Raw genomic sequence first — 15865 nt, 5'->3', positions numbered from 1 at the left:
AGCGAGAACATAAAGTAGGGAGAGACGGTAGACGTGGAGGGGACAGGAGAGGCATCAGAGGAGGAGTAGAGGGGAATAGAACAGAGAACAGACTATTGGTTATGGCAGTGGTTTTCAACATTTCTGTGCCCATGACACACCAAAGGGCAAGTCAAAATCTCAAGCCACAAAATTGTCTCTATAAATGTGTTGTCACTCTATTAACATTTATTACAGCGTGGCTCTGCAAAATAAAAGCAGTCAGGGTCTGTCTGTCTGTCTGTCTGCCCAGAGCTAATCTTGCAGACCACTGGAGATATCAGTGCCAAACTTTGTATGCACACTGCCAGCAGGCAGTATTTAACTTGATGATCACGCTGAAACTTTCCTTTTATTTACTAATGCCAAATAAAGTTTAACCACTTCAAACCAAGTTTATTAACCACAGCCCTAATTCACAAATATTCAATCAAAGCAAATATAGACACTGAGGAATTCAAGTGTAAAAAATAAGATGGACTCATATGGACCTGTAGGGTCTACTTTCACCCTCTGAGAATGAAATGAACACTGAGGAGTTTGACGTGTAGGATTACACTGTGGTACTGACTGCAGCTTGAGATAATTGATATGATGTGGCCGTGAGCTAACCCGGAAAACCCGACAAATCTGCCAGAGCAAAATCATTTGCTCCTGTGTTTTAGTCTGGTCATGCCAGGCTAGCTGGTTCAATTTCCCCCTCTCACTCTCTCTCTCGCTCTCTCGCTCTAGAATTTAACTAATGCATAGTTTAGCCTTTGCCTTAGAAAATGGCAGAATGAGCCTGAATATTATTAATATTATAGGAGAGTTCCTCTGCAGAGCCTTTCAGTCTCTGAGGCATCCATGACTGACGGCCTGTGAATAAGACGCCAGGCAGCCACACAACCGAGATGCTGCTACAGTCACTGTGGCAGTCTACAGCACTAGACTGCTACTGACCCCTGCTGGCCACAACACCTCTCTGCACCCACAAAATACGTATAGAGACGCATATCTGTGTTTGTGTGTCTTGTATGTGTGTGTGTCTAAGAGAAAAAAAAGTGTATATATATATTTATATATGAGAGAGAGAGAGAGAGAGAGAGCGAGACACACACAGAGATAGAAACAGACAGACAGAGAGAGCGAGAGAGAAGACAGAGAGAGATGGGTTGAGAGACAGCATCAGAGGGATAGTGCTGGATAGAGACAGGGTGATGCATCACAATAGATTGGTCCTCATTACGAACCAGCTCACAGTCACAGCCTGTTACCTCTCCTAATCTTTCCGTTTATAAAAATCGACAAACATTTTCACCCACAGCTGTTTGTGGCTCAAAGCAGTCTGTGGCTCCAGCCTTCCAACTAGGTTCTGCCCACGACACAGGTGGGTGCTGCACACAGATAGCATCACTCAATGTAGCAGAGTGATTCTCCATTAACCCATTAATACCTGGAACGCATCTGTGTCACTTTTAGATTTCTTTAGGCTATTCAAAAATAGCAGATATACAAGCTCATAGCGCGGCACCGAGTGCCGCGCTACGAGCTTGTAGATCTGCTATTTTTGAAAAATCGTGATTTCTTTTTTAAATTTTTTTTCGAAAAACTGTTAGGATTTAGAAAATGTTTAGAAGCGGCCTCAGGTCTTAATGGGTTAAAGAAATTAAATAATAAGTCTTCATGTGGCTTAATGTTCCAGAGTGCTCCCCATTGTGCGTACGCAGTGAGTGTGTGTGTGTGTGTGTGTGTGTGTGTGTGTGTGTGTGTGTGTGTGTGTGTGTGTGTGTGTGTGTGTGTGTGTGTGTGTGTGTGTGTGTGTGTGTGTGCGCGCGTGTGTGTATCTATGTCAATGTCCCTGAGCGTGGCTGAATACATTTATCTGTCCATCTCATCTTTTGGCATTTGAAAAAGAGACCAACAAGGCAAAGAAAACGTATAGAAGGTAACTCTCCACGGGCGGGGCCGTACCCAGAGGGTCCACAGCAGACTTGCCAGGGACAGGGCGGAACTGTGGGGGGCCGCTGGGTCCTGGGGCGTTAGAGTCCTGAGACATGGGCGTGCCTGGCTTCATACCCGGGGTACTGGACTTCTCCCTCTGGGAAAGATGGGGCAGAGACAAGAAAGAAGGGAAGGTTATAAATAAGAATAAAGCATATAACATGAAAGGGAACAAAAAAAAAAAGACAAATAGGGAAAGAAAAAGGAAGCACAAATAAAAAAAAAGGAAAGCATGGGTGATTGTGCTTGGAAACTCGGTGTGTTTGGTGATGTGCGAGTCTCCTTGAAGCAGTAGCAGACAGACAAGTCAGAAGAAGTACATCACGTGTATTTGGTGTGTGAGAAATGACTGCATGTGTGTGTATTTATTGACCCTATTCACACGGCAGCCATTTTGCTTTTACTTCATCCTCGTGGGGGTGGGGTGGGAAACCCCCCCCCCCCCCCCCCATGAGAATGAAGTAAAAGCAAAATGGCTGCGATATGAATACAGTCTACTGCATTAATGTGTCATTTTTGGTGCGCACGTCTGCGACTGTGTGTCATGTGGGTCGGGTGAAATACAGGAATAGTTTATAATCAGACACGTGTATCTTATGTGTGGGCATGCGTTTGCATATCGCCAGTTACTTTACAGGAAATAAAAAAAGTGTTCAAATGGATCCAATTATGTTATTATTTAGCCACAATCTCTTGTTAATACTTTTCATTGGCTAAATATTTATAAAAGCCACAAACGTACCCACTTTCACCATCAACATCTTTCCAAAATAGCGAAAATAGCAGCTATTTACACTACTTTTGTGTGTCATTCTTAAACGACGAAGTAGGCCATTCATTTACGAAAGAAAACCTAAAAAAAGTTGAAATCTGGAGACTTTCGGTTTCTGCCCGACAGCAACGATATACGTGTGTGTATACCTGTGGGGGGTCCTTCCCACGGGATGGGGAGGGTGCACTGCTGGAGGATGCCAGAGAGGCGGGGCTGGCTTGAGGGGGGGCTTCCTTCCGGGTGGGAGGCATCTTGTCCAGCCCGTTCTCTCTGGACGAGTAGGACTGCACGCTGCGTGGGGACGATGGGTCCTGTGTTTTATAAAGGGATAAAAAAAGAAAAGAAAGACGTTTATTCTTCTTGCTGCATGAACAGACAAATGTCTGACAATGGCACCTTGTAAAAACCAATGACAAAGTAAACAACTATTTGCCTTTTTTATTGTTATAGTCTGTAAATGTGAATGTTCACACAAGCCGCTTGGGTGTTTTTAAAGTTAAGACACCAGTGCACAAATCGATTCAGCGGTTGTCACTTTCCACTTGTGTTTGCTTTTGTCTAAGCAAATTAATTAAACTAATGGATCTACAAACAGTCGCACATAAAAACACAAAGGCATTTGTAAACAGTTTAATAAAAGCGCAGATGTTTTTTAATACGTTATAATAAGAGTGCGTCAGTGTGCATGCATTTATCAGTCTGTTTGTGTCTGCGCGCGCGCGCGTGTGTGTGTGTGAGAGTGTGTGTGTGTGTGTGTGTGTGTGTCTCTCAGGGGAGGGTAGTGGGCTGTATTATTATTCAGGTGGTCCTGCTGTGTGTTTGTATGTTCTATGCAGATGAAGGCTGTGAATTGAGGCAGTCACAGGCTAGCGGCTGACTACCAACCTCATCCACCACCAAATTATCATCACTCTTATCCGCATCACTGCCCTAGGAAGACAAATACAGGGAGATAGGCATTAGGGTTACAGCAACTCCTTTAAGTTGTTTACAGATTACATGTGGAATAGTTCACACAACATGCACACCTGATCAAACATCCAAAAAATGACATTTTGGTTGCTATCATATCAATAAATTAAAAAACTGATTACGAATTATTATAAGTGAAATGCAATGTGGCAATACCACTTGAGCTAAAGCTATATTTTCATATATATATTTCCTTGTAAATGTGCCATTTGCAAAAACGTATCAAATTGGATTTGGAAATGTGTGAAAGATTGTGCAGATGATATGCCGAAAATGGGGAAGTTAGGGTTACATTTGTTAACTGCATGTGCACTTGTACTGAAACATGAAGCTCCTCACATAGTCTGTCATGAACTCCTTCTCGTCGGCTTTCCTCTTCTTGCCATTGCTGAGGTAGTCTGTCGGGCGCCCCTTATCCCCATTGGACATAGAACTCTGAAAGGGAGGTAAAAGATGGAGTAGAAACAGAGGACAGAGGGAGGCGGGGGGGGGGAAAGCAGAGAGGAGAGGTGAGACGAGATGAGGAGGAGGAGGAGATTTGGTGGAAAGGAAATAAAAAGTAAATTGAGTGGAGAGAGAGCGAGCAGAGATGAAGAGGAAGGGATAGAAAGGGAGAGGGGTGGCGGCGGAGGAAAGGGAGTTGAGGGCAGGGAGAGGAAAAGAGGGTGATAATGAGGTGAGAGGGACTGCATAAATCATGTCAGACTCATAAGCAGTGGAGATGAATGTGAAAGAATATCAGCCTCCATCGATTGGTCGACTCACTGTAGGAGTGAGGGGAAGATGGGAGCCGTCTTTAATACAGTCCAAAAAAACAGGGGGTGGTTCCACTATGCTATTCTTGGAATCAAACTTCACACGGGAGTATTACATTTTTAAGTATTTTGTCTTTTTTTAGGTTTTCTTTTAGGTTTTGTTTGGAGTCATGTTTGAGCCCTTGGTTAGGTTTGGCAAACTATATTGTGGTATTATCCTGTTATTCAACTTCACTATGTACTTGGGAATGTTTGAACTAAATCAAAGCTCAGTCCTTTTGCCTCATACATTATGTGGTGCTATAGTTTGTATTGCAGCAATTTGTCTTTATCTCTACATCACAGGCTTTAAGCGGATTCTCTGATCCAGAGCAACTTGCAAGGATTGAAAAGGCAAGGTTTTAAAGCGGAAGCATTTTCCTACTTTTTTGACAATTTGGTATAAATACAGTAATGTCTATGAGACACATGACATTTCTTTCACCAAAAGATTGTTCGGTTTCACCAAATCTAGTTTGGTGTCCAGTGACAAACACCTACCTCTAATGTGAAAAGGCTGTTAGGGCATCATATTAGCATTACATTACAGATGAATAACTCCATCTTTAGGGAGACACGGAAAACATTTTTTGGCTTTCTGACAGCCAACAGCAGCACACTTCCAATGACCATATTGACTTGTCATTTCACTTCAGTTGTGGTCCAAACCGTAGCTGTAGCTAGCTAAACTAGAAATGCAGTCTACCTGATACAGATTGTTCAAATTTGTTCCTCACAAGGGAGGGAATTTCCGAAAGGCTTGTTGAAACATGTCGTCACATAAAATTCTGGTGATACGAGGAGTCCAGGTTAATTCTAATTACAACACTTAATAACCTCTGACAGCAAAATCCACCCCAAGACCAGACAAATCTTGTCCATAATACTGCCCCCTTTAATGCCTTTTCGCAAGAACAGCTTGAAGGGGCTACGCTATGGGGTTAATCACAAAGCTCTGTAACCATTAGGCTGTCATTCCACCGAGTCCATCCACTTGATACACTGAAAAGCTCTGAAACTAAACATGGAAAGATCTGACCATGGAAAATGTGATGGTGTGTACTTTGCCTTACTCACCGGCCCAGCTTCACGATCTGTGTCCATTCCAGGCAGCAGCATCCCAAGTCCCCAAAAGAGAGAACACATATACAAACGCACATAACATTATCTCCCATCACTTCACATCACTCTGCGGCTAATGACTCAGTGGAAAATATCTCTGAGGCATGCCATTATCAGTATCGATACAGTATCGTGCCGAAATGTCCAAGCCAAGCTAAGCATTAGTTTAGATCAAGCCAGACCTAGGGCAATTTTCTTTATCTAAAGCCTTCCATCTCAAACAGTTCAATATATACGTAGCTCTCCCCGGTCCCTTAAAGGGGGCCTATTATGCTCATTTCCAGCCATTATATTTTTTATTCTGAGACTCCAGTACAGTAGCTTTGCATGATTCACAGTTCAACAAACTCCTTATTTATCTTGCTCTGGCTCTTTACGCAGCCTCTCATTTCAGCCTGTCTGAAACAAGCCATATTAGATCCCGTCTCTTTAACGTCCCCCTCCTTAACCCATTAAGACCGAGAACGCATCCGAGTGTCATTTAAAAAATAGGGCTATTCAAAAATAGCAGATCTACAAGCTCATAGCGCCGCACCGAGTGCCACGCTAGGAGCTTGTAGATCTGCTATTTTTTGAAAAATCTTGAAAAATGTGTGCAAATCTTTGGATAAAGCGAACATTTGTAACTCAAATCTTCTACAAATGTCTTCTAAATCCTAACAGTTTAAAAAAAAAACATATTTGCTATAATATCAGTGGTTCTAAAAAATTATATGTATTTGGCCGTGGACCCCCATCTCAAAATATTTTGTTCCAGGGACCCCCAGAAGTTGATAGAGAGTCAAAAATGTTCGCTTTAAAAAATATACATTCAAAGATTTGCAGAAATAGCAGATCTACAAGCTCATAGCGCAATGACAGAGATGCTTTCCCGGTCTGAATGGGTTAAAAGCACACTTTATTCTGATTTGCCAATTTCCCTTTTTAGATGGATGAGAACCGTGTAGAGGCAACGTTAGCAGAACAGATGACCATATTAAAGTAGGAAAAAACCCAGCTGGAAACCTAGCATTCAGAGCAGTCTGAATTTTTGAGCAGTCTGAATTTTTTGCCTTTTGTTTACAGGCATGATATTATAATTGGTTTACCTCATTATTTGACAATTTTAATATGAACATCCTTCATTGTAACATTATATAAGACAGAAAAATAAGGAAAGGCATAATATGTCCCCTTTAACTCATGTATAATGTTATGTAATTAGTTTTGCTTAAAGGACAACTTAGTTTTTTTTACAACAAGGGTTATTTTATTAGTTTTTAGTAATTATAATAATTAAAAGACGAGTGTTAAAAAAAAATCATGTATTGCTTTCTATCGTTTTTTTTATGATTTAGTGATTTTTAACTGGGGGGCGGGGGCATTCGATCCATCGGTAAATAGTCATGAACGCAGCCTCCGATTTCCGTGAAACTTTGCTGTAATAGGCAGATTCATGTTTTGGCCTAATTATAGGCCAAAACGTAAATCTGCCTGTTATAGCGCCACCATGAGGCTGATTTCAAAATTTAGGGTGGCCTTTCTCTGCGTACAAAGTTTCACGGAAATCGGAGGCTGCGTTCATGACTATTTATTACCAATGGATCAAATGGATGGATAAAAATCACGAAATCATTAAAAAACGATAGAAAGCAATACATGATTTTTTTCTAACACTCATCTTTTAATCATTATCATTACAAACTAATAAAATAACCCTTGTTGTAAAAAAACAAAGTTGTCCTTTAAGAAAGAAAGAATGCCATTGGTTCTGGTGGAATTAGACCTGACTTGGCTCATACAGCATTTGTAAAAAATAAAAGTTAGTGTTTTTCAAATCTGCTCTTAGAACCAGAGCTGGGATTAGTTGTAAACAACGAGAAGAAGAATGTTTAATGAAATTTCTTTTAATACTTTTCTGTGATTGTCAGAATTTACCCTCATGTGTTAAGCCCCACCCATCAGGGGATTCAGTTAAAACAAAATGCTACAAACTAGTTTCGGTGATTCAATGTTTGACGAGGGCCTAATTTAGGCCACTGCTCCCGTTTTCCATTCCTGATGAAATGGAGCACTCTCCAAGTCACCATCACCTAGGATGATGAAATCATCTTTATCGCTTATCATTGGTCCCCCATCTCGAGGGGTCTTACTCCAGTCCACCCAGTCCATTCACTGTTGTCAAATTACACACATGCACTTTCAATACATCTACATGTTAACTGTTCTTGAAGCACTGTATGCAGGATGCATTGATGAGGTCTGATGACAGATAATCCAGTGTCATGTTCACTGTATAGTCTTAGTTCTTGGTGTTTCTTAACAGGATGTGATATTGTTTGTCCTGTTGTGTTTGCATGGATTTCTAAACAGTTGTCTTTTGGTACTGTGTTAAATAGCAGGACAGTAGTAGTTGTGCTGGTCACAGGATCCCACCCTAAGGCCTTGGGCTGTTCGAGATGTAGAGGAGAGCAATCCTCCAGGTGTCTGAATGACTGAACCATTTTCTTGTTTTGTTTTCGTTACTTTTCAACACAACAGGTGTCAACAACATGTTGCATTAATGTCAAAGATGGAGGTCAACGTAATGTACGTGTGTCCATAACTAGACAGATGTGTTGAAAATGACACATCCTTTTTCAACAATGATGTTCCCCTGCCCAGTCCCTGTTTTCCAGACCTATACCTCTGTGGTGCGCTTCGGCGGCTGCCGCCGCGACCGCGGCCTCCATGTGGGCCCTTTCATCCTTAGCGGCGAGCTGGGCGCCTACGCCTAGAGCGCCGGACAGGGCCAGGAGGCCAGACCCTCCGCCCAGCGCCAGACCGGGATGGGCCAGTCCAGACGGGTGGGGTCCCATGGGCAGGCCCTGGGCGACGTGCTGGGAGAGGTGCTGGGCCTGGAGCTGTTGCTGTAGAGAGAGATGGAGGGGAGAAAGAGAGAGACAGACAGAGAGAGAGAGACAGACAGACAGACAGAGAGAGAGAGAGAGAGAGAGTGTGAGAGCGAAAGAGAAGTGGGGGACAGGGAGAGAGGAAAAAGTGAGTGACTTACAGGTACTGAAAAAAGTGATTTACCAGGGAGTGACAGAGCAGAAGGAAGGGAAAAGAAAGAGAAGGAAAGAAAAGAGGGGTGTGACGTGGAGGAGGGACACGTGGCCAGGACAAGGCGGACTGGGCTGACGGTGAAGTAACGTGGCAGAACTGTGAAGTGTAATATTGTTTGAATAGGGCTGCATTTTTGAGGATATTGGAAATCACTGAAGGTTCAGGGAATGTAGGTAAGGCTAAACGCAACATTTAAGTCAATTAAGGGGATCAGCTGTTATTTGCATTTCCAATAATTGGGAAAGCAAAAAAAACAACAACACTGCACTGGGTTGAGCCCATCTTTCAAGGAAAACTAACTTTTCTTAAGGTCATTAAGATGCCAAGAGCATCTCAAAGCATTTTGAAATATATTAAAAATATAGATTTCTTATAAACTACATAACCTCGGTAGGTCAGGGCTCGTACAAGTGTGCAACAAGGGATCAATTCAAATAAATAATAAAGGAATGTGAAAATGGAGGAGAAATAAAGGTTATGGGAGGATGGGGTACACACGGTATGAGTCAGAGGGGGGAGTCCACGTACCCCTATCGATGCATTTAACTCCCCCATAGTCACCTGCTTGGCGCGCTCCATGGCCTGGACCACCTGTTGTTGGTGCTGTGGAACAATCCAAGATGTCAGTGAGCACGGGGGTGTGGAAGGCTGAATAAATAAATTTGGCTTAGCCTCAAACATTTTGACTCCCGTCAACACAAATGCACATTCCTTACTTGGAATATTAATTTAATCATTACTTAGTTATCTTAATCAACGGTAACTTTGAAAGTAGTGTTTTTTCGCAATTCTGGATATACATAATGTAAATTAAATTGTGTCAACATTTGATGATAGAGGGAAAGAGTTCTTTGATGCTCTGTCAATCCACGGTGTGTGTATGTGGTGTGTGAGTGTGTGTGGGGGGGGGGCGTGTGTGTGTGTGTGTGTGTGTGTGTGTGTGTGTGTGTGTTTCACTAAGAATTATTGGTTACCGAGTGCATGCATGTCTTATGTGTGGGAGGCTGTCAGACGAAAAAAAAGCCCAAAAAATAGAGACCGAACGTTACTGATGTGTTAATGTGCATAACTGTGGTGTGTGTGTGTGTGTGTGTGTGTGTGTGTGTGTGTGTGTGTGTGTGTGTGTGTGTGTGTGTGTGTGTGAGTGCATGTGTGCGCGTGTGTCATCCGTACAACCTCCTGTGACAGGAATGGGATGAGCTGAGCACAGATCACGTTCAGCCGCTTGGCAATCTCCGTCTGAAAGGGGGGGAAGAAGAGAGTGGGTGGGTGAGCAGGATACTGTCACTTTGATGAATACACACACACAGACACACACACACACGTGTGCGCACGCAAACATACACAGCCAAGATCTCAAAGCGTGCACAAACAGAAAACACACATACAAAGAAAATTGTACACACACACAAACGCACGCAGTGTGGATGTGGCCTGCTTCTCCCTGGGCCCGTGCGGTAAATATTTCAGCTGCTTACATCTGGTCTATGCAAATGGAAACTCTGCCAGGGAGCCTGGCTAAAATATTCATGGACAGCATCTGCTGTGGCCACAGCCAGCCCACACAACGTGTTTGCGTGCGTGTGCGTGTGCGCGCGTGTGTGTGTGTGTGTGCGTGCTTGCCTGCTTGATGAACCAGGCCGTGTGTGTGCACGTTCTCTGCTTGTGTATGCATGTATTTGTTGGGCGCGTCCTTGTATGTCTTTACTCTGTGTGGATGATGATTGGATATGTGTGTGTGTGTGTGTGTCAAGAGAGTGCACGTGTGTCCTCGTGGGGGGTCGAGCCTGATTTATACTTAGTCGTGTGCCGGTATCTGGCACCGAAAAGACGATCTACAAGCTCACAACGTGTCAAATTGTCGGTGCACGACACCATGCCCAATCGAGTATAAATCAGATGTCAGTGGTTTTTCCTGCGTCGGTTCTGACGTGCTCTTCTACACAGCCCAACAACCAACTTTTTTAATCCATCTCTCGGTCCATCCATCCATTTCTCTCACCCTTTATGTCTCCTTTTCATCTCTCCCTCTGTCTAATCAAACCCCTTTCCCTCCATCCATCCATCCATCCATCCATCCATCCATAGCATTAGTGCAGTAATCAGGCCTATACACTCTGCCATGTGACGCTTAACACACACACACACCCACATGCACACACACGTACGTTTAGTGGCAGGCACAACAAGGCCGTTAGGGCCAGTAATGATATGCATGCAGAGATCATGATGACAACATCATTACGGCCACGGGCTGTTCGTCTTGTTGACAGCTAGCCTCTGTGTGTGCGCATGTGTGTACACACACACACACACACACACACACACACACACACACACACACACACACACACACAGTCTCTCTCTCTCGCTCTCCCTCTCAGTCTCCCTATCCCATTCTCTCTCTCTTAAGTGATTTATTGATGTCGGGCTGAACTTCCACCCCCTCTTTTTTCTCGCTCTCCTTACTCATTCTCTCCCTCCCTCCATCTCTCTCTTCCTCTCCTTTTTGCTTGCCCATATCCCCCCCCCCCTCCCCTCCCTCTCCATTTTGCAGCCAGGCAGTTGCCCCCCCCCCCCCCCTCCCCGTTTCCATGAATCCATCAGCCGTCTCCCCAAGGGAGACACAATGATTTCTTGTTAGAGAACGCAGACTACTAAATGACATCTTCAGAGGAGAGAGAGAGAGAGAGAAAGAGAGAGAGAGAGAGAGAGAGAGAGAGAGAGAGAGAAAGAGAGCAAGAGAGAGAGAGAGAAAGAGAGCAAGAGAGCAAGAGAGCAAGAGAGAGAGAAAAGAGAGAAAGAGAGAAAGAGAGCAAGAGAGAGAGAGAGAGAGAAAAAGAGAAAGAGAGAAAGAGAGAGAGAGAGAGACTGGCTGATTGAAAGAGGCAGCAAAAAAAGGATGAGCAGAGTAAGAGAGGGAGAGTGTGCACGTGAACGAGGTAGAGAAAGGAGGAGGAGGAGGAGGGGGGAGGACAAAATGGGAGAGCGGAAATGAAAGGTGGAGGCTGGGAGAGGAGGGGGCGGAGGAGGGCTCCTCTAGTGCAGTTGAGGAAATGACAGCCAATGAAGCAGGATGTATGAAGGAGAGAGAGAGAGAGAGAAATAGAGAGAAAAGAAAGAGGAGGAAGGAGTGTGTGTGTGTGTGTGTGTGTGTGTGTGTGTGTGTGTGTGTGTGTGTGTGTGTGTGTGTGTGTGTGTGTGTGTGTGTGTGTGTGTGTGTGTGTGTGTGTGTGTGTGTGTGTGTGTGTGTGTGTGTGTGTGTGTGTGTGTGTGTGTGTGTGTGTGTGGTTTGGCTGGGCATGTCAAAAGCAGAGCGATTGAGATGGCGAGGCACAGGGAGAGAACAGACGCTGGCAAGGCAGTGACCTGATTTAAAGAGAAATGCAGCATGGACTGTATGTCTGTACAGAGAGAGACAGACAGACAGACAGACTTGAATACAGAGAGAGAGACTTAGAGAAAGAGAGACAGCGATGTAGAGAAAGAAGGGGGGAGAGAGAGAGAACGAGTGAGAGTTCAGTTGAAAGGAAAGGTGAATAAAGAAAGAGGGGAATAAAAAGATAAAAACAGAATAAGAGAAGGACAGAGATAGACAGACAGACAGCGAGAGAGAGTTGAAATATGGGAGAAGGGCAGGCAGATTGGGAGGGTAAGATTAATGGAAAGAGAGACGAGCAAAGGGAAAAGAAAATGACAGAAAAGGGGATAGAGAAGCAGGGGATGAGTGGGACAGGAGGACAGGAGAGGAGATGCAGAGGCAGTGATGGACAGGGATTTATGAGGAGGGGAGGAGGATAGTTTGAGGAAGTACAGTCTGCACCAAAACCCATTGTGTTTGTGGATCCTATTAATGACAGCTGTGCTATATGTCAGTGGTTCTCAAACTTTTTCATGTCAAGGACCCCCAAATTCACACTTATTAAGCCTGTGGACCCACATTTGAAAGATATGCCAGGGACCCCCCATGAGAGGAGATTTTTATGGCTCTAGCAGTGTTTCATGGCATTTCTATCTCTGGGACCCCAATTTATATAGAAAAATCAATGTTAATTTAACTTTGAGAGTGTTAATTTAACTCTGAGAGTGTACAAATAGAACCAAATGGAACCTAACGGGTGCATTTGGTTCCATTTGTACACTCTCAGAGTTAAAGACCCATAAGGGTCCATTTGGTTCCACTTTGAGAACCAATGTTATATGGAACCATCACAGAACATTTACATTAGAAAAGGATGAGAGCGGGGCAGAAGAACTTCAGGAGGAGAAATAGGAAGAGGTGGCAAGAGAGTGAGAGAAAGAGAGCGAGAGAAAGAGCGAGAGAAAGAGTGAGAGAAAGGGAGTCAGAGAAAGAGAGAAAGAAAGAAAGAATTTCCTGAGGAGCATTAATTAATGATAACATTAAATAATTATAAAACACCAAATTGGGGCAAAACAAAGAAGGAAGTAGAGATAGAGGGAGGGGGAGACACACACGTGCGCTTGTGTGCATTTTTTACATCTCATTTGTGCATAATGAGGCAGAGCAAATAATGTAACCCTGTATGACTAAGGAAGGAGTGAGAGAAAGTGTGCATGCGTGCGTGCGTGTGTGAGAGAAACAAATTTACCTGTTTGTGCATTTCAATGTTAAGGCCATAGGACATCTCATAATACTGAAAAAGAGAGAAGGAAAGGATTAATTCTACATACTGTTGGAACACAGATCTACATACAAGAATGTGAATTTATGCAAATCTACACACTGTGATGTTGATACAGAGCACGTACTACAGGAATATCTTTTGGTATCTGGTAATATTTGGATATCCGATATTTCACATAACTGAGGAACCCCGTAATTTTTCTCCTATAAAAAGGAGCACAAAAACAACCTGTCTCATGTTTGTCTTCTAAAAAGAGTGGAAATTATACATATAAAATCCTCAGCACAAGTTATTTGTAATAAATTCAGTTCAAGTTTTGTTTTATTATTTCCATAACAAAATACAAAGTGAAGTGACTTAAAAAAGCAAGAAGAGGAATATTATAATTAATGGAGATTAGATTAAACAGCCCAAGGGATTTGTCAAATAAATCTCACAAAGAAACTAAAAATAAAGATGACAAAGACAGTAGAGATGAAGTCTTGTTTAATGCCTTTGTCATTTTGAAGTTATACTGTTTTTACATGATGCAACAGCAAATATTTGTTTTATCAAAAAAGACTTAATGTGAATGAGAATACAAATATATTAGCAAAGATGAATCCAATATATTAGCAAAGATAATTTGTAACCAAATAGACAGACTAACAAACAAACAAAAAACATTACATTTTCACAACACTAATGATAGTGCCGCCAGTGTCTGTCAAACAAATCTATGAAGCCATCAAAGCTGCAGCATCACTTAGAGACAACCCACAGTCACTTAAAAGAAAGACCTGTGGAATACTTCCAAGCTATAGTCTCACATCTCTTAACAGTCAACAGACATTGATGAGACAATTAGCTAAATATGGTGAGCTAGCTTTTTTAAAGCCTCTTATCAAGTTGCATGGAAGGGAAAATAATAATTATAACACTGCATGAGATCATCAATGTCCGCATTGCAATGCATCTTAGAATCGATTATTTTCCACACCTCTTTTGCACGGGCGAAATAGGCACAGAGAGAGAGAGGGAGATCCAGGCACAGCAATTGGCATAATCTCATCGCCAACCAAATATGGTGTAACACCACAACATGATCTAAAGTAAACTAGTAATGTTTGAGTAAATTTCCTTGCAATGCCAGGAACTGTACATAAATATGGATGCCAGAAGAAATAGGATAAGAAACAGAGGGAGCTGGCAGGGGCTTTAGACCCACATAAAAATGCAATGACCAACTTTTTACGGAATCTCATGGGTCGACATAAAATCAAATCATGTGGATCTGATCAGCGGTTTGTGAGATTAGCTCTGGACACACACACACACACACACACACACACACACACACACACACACACACACACACACACACACACACACACACACACACACACACACACACACACACACACACACACACACACACGCCTCCTGCAAAGCCAAGCCTTAAAACCGTCCAACGCCATACCAGTGTCCGTGTACGCGAAATGTACATAAACTGAAAACAATAAAGGACTACTTGCGCTGCACAATGAGCCAGGAAAAGCTGAATAACCTGGCAATACTTGCCATTCAGTGTGAAGTGAACTAGCAAAACAGAAGGCCTTCGAAGACATTGCATCCAGAAAGATTAGCTGTGTGAGAGGTTGCATGCACAATTACGCACCATCGATGCTGAAATGTAGGCCTATTGTGACCACAGTCTATTTCACAAGGGATGAAAATAATGCTAGGCGGATAGTCCGTGGGAGTGTCTTTAATGCCAATTCCTGAAAAGTCTTGCTCTTGCAACTACATTTTGAACCTTTTTTAGGACAACTACAGACAATTGTAGAGGAACATTTCATATCCATCAATTCACATTATATACACACTACCACTGATCAGTCAGCATAACAAACTTTAACAGACAACAAAACATCACGAATATGAGCACGACTCATCAATTTTTTTGTTTAGGTGATGACTGCAGCAGATTTATGATTTTGCAACCACATTTCTTTCACCCAGTGCCAATTGTCAAAGTAATCCTGAGCGCTACACTCCCTCTGCCAGGCTAGGGAGAGCCCAGAGCCCAGCTCATGCCTCCTTCAATGCATGAGAGCTAACGGGCCTTCTTATCACCTGACAGGGGGAGTTTTCCCCGGTAGGACGTAGCGCGTGGAAGGAACACGTTATTCCAACCAGTTCCTTTCCCCTCCATCAGGCGCCCCGGCTGACCAGGGGGAGGCAGTATAGAGACCAGGATTAATGCATGTTTTTGTGGGGGTACCTACAAGCCCCCAGAACCACGGTAGAACAGTGAAGCGGCCAAGCCTGGTGGTCAAACCTGAGAATGCACTTAAAATGCTTCTGCGCGTGCATCTCCCTTTTGTGCGCATGCTCACGACGCGTCACGACGACCCATGGAACCAATGGAATGGATCCATATTGGTTCCTAGGAACCAATATTTCTTACTTCCGGGTGCTTCAAAACACCACTG

At 43.2% G+C, this 15865-nt stretch overlaps 1 protein-coding gene across 5 annotated transcripts in view; it reads right to left on the bottom strand.

Moving 5' to 3' along the window:
• The window catches only part of tle2a (TLE family member 2, transcriptional corepressor a), a 51909-nt gene that overhangs the window by 8243 nt on the left and 27801 nt on the right, over positions 1 to 15865 (bottom strand). For 2 of the 5 annotated variants that reach the window (XM_080431267.1, XM_080431270.1), the window contains 9 exons: positions 13356 to 13400; positions 9922 to 9984; positions 9274 to 9348; positions 8327 to 8549; positions 5617 to 5633; positions 4085 to 4180; positions 3659 to 3703; positions 2923 to 3084; positions 1972 to 2098 (listed from right to left, as the gene is read on the bottom strand). In XM_080431267.1, coding sequence (XP_080287393.1) covers positions 1972 to 2098; positions 2923 to 3084; positions 3659 to 3703; positions 4085 to 4180; positions 5617 to 5633; positions 8327 to 8549; positions 9274 to 9348; positions 9922 to 9984; positions 13356 to 13400 — 853 coding nt within the window. The remainder of the gene's footprint in view (positions 1 to 1971; positions 2099 to 2922; positions 3085 to 3658; positions 3704 to 4084; positions 4181 to 5616; positions 5634 to 8326; positions 8550 to 9273; positions 9349 to 9921; positions 9985 to 13355; positions 13401 to 15865) is intronic. The other 3 variants (XM_080431268.1, XM_080431269.1, XM_080431271.1) reach the window with 3 other exon arrangements.

Source organism: Gymnoscopelus braueri, assembly GCF_963280865.1.
Source record: "Gymnoscopelus braueri genome assembly, chromosome: 6".
NCBI lineage: Eukaryota > Metazoa > Chordata > Actinopteri > Myctophiformes > Myctophidae > Gymnoscopelus > Gymnoscopelus braueri.
The sequence above is the reverse complement of the archived record's forward strand: the minus strand, read 5'-3'. Positions and strand labels throughout refer to the sequence as shown.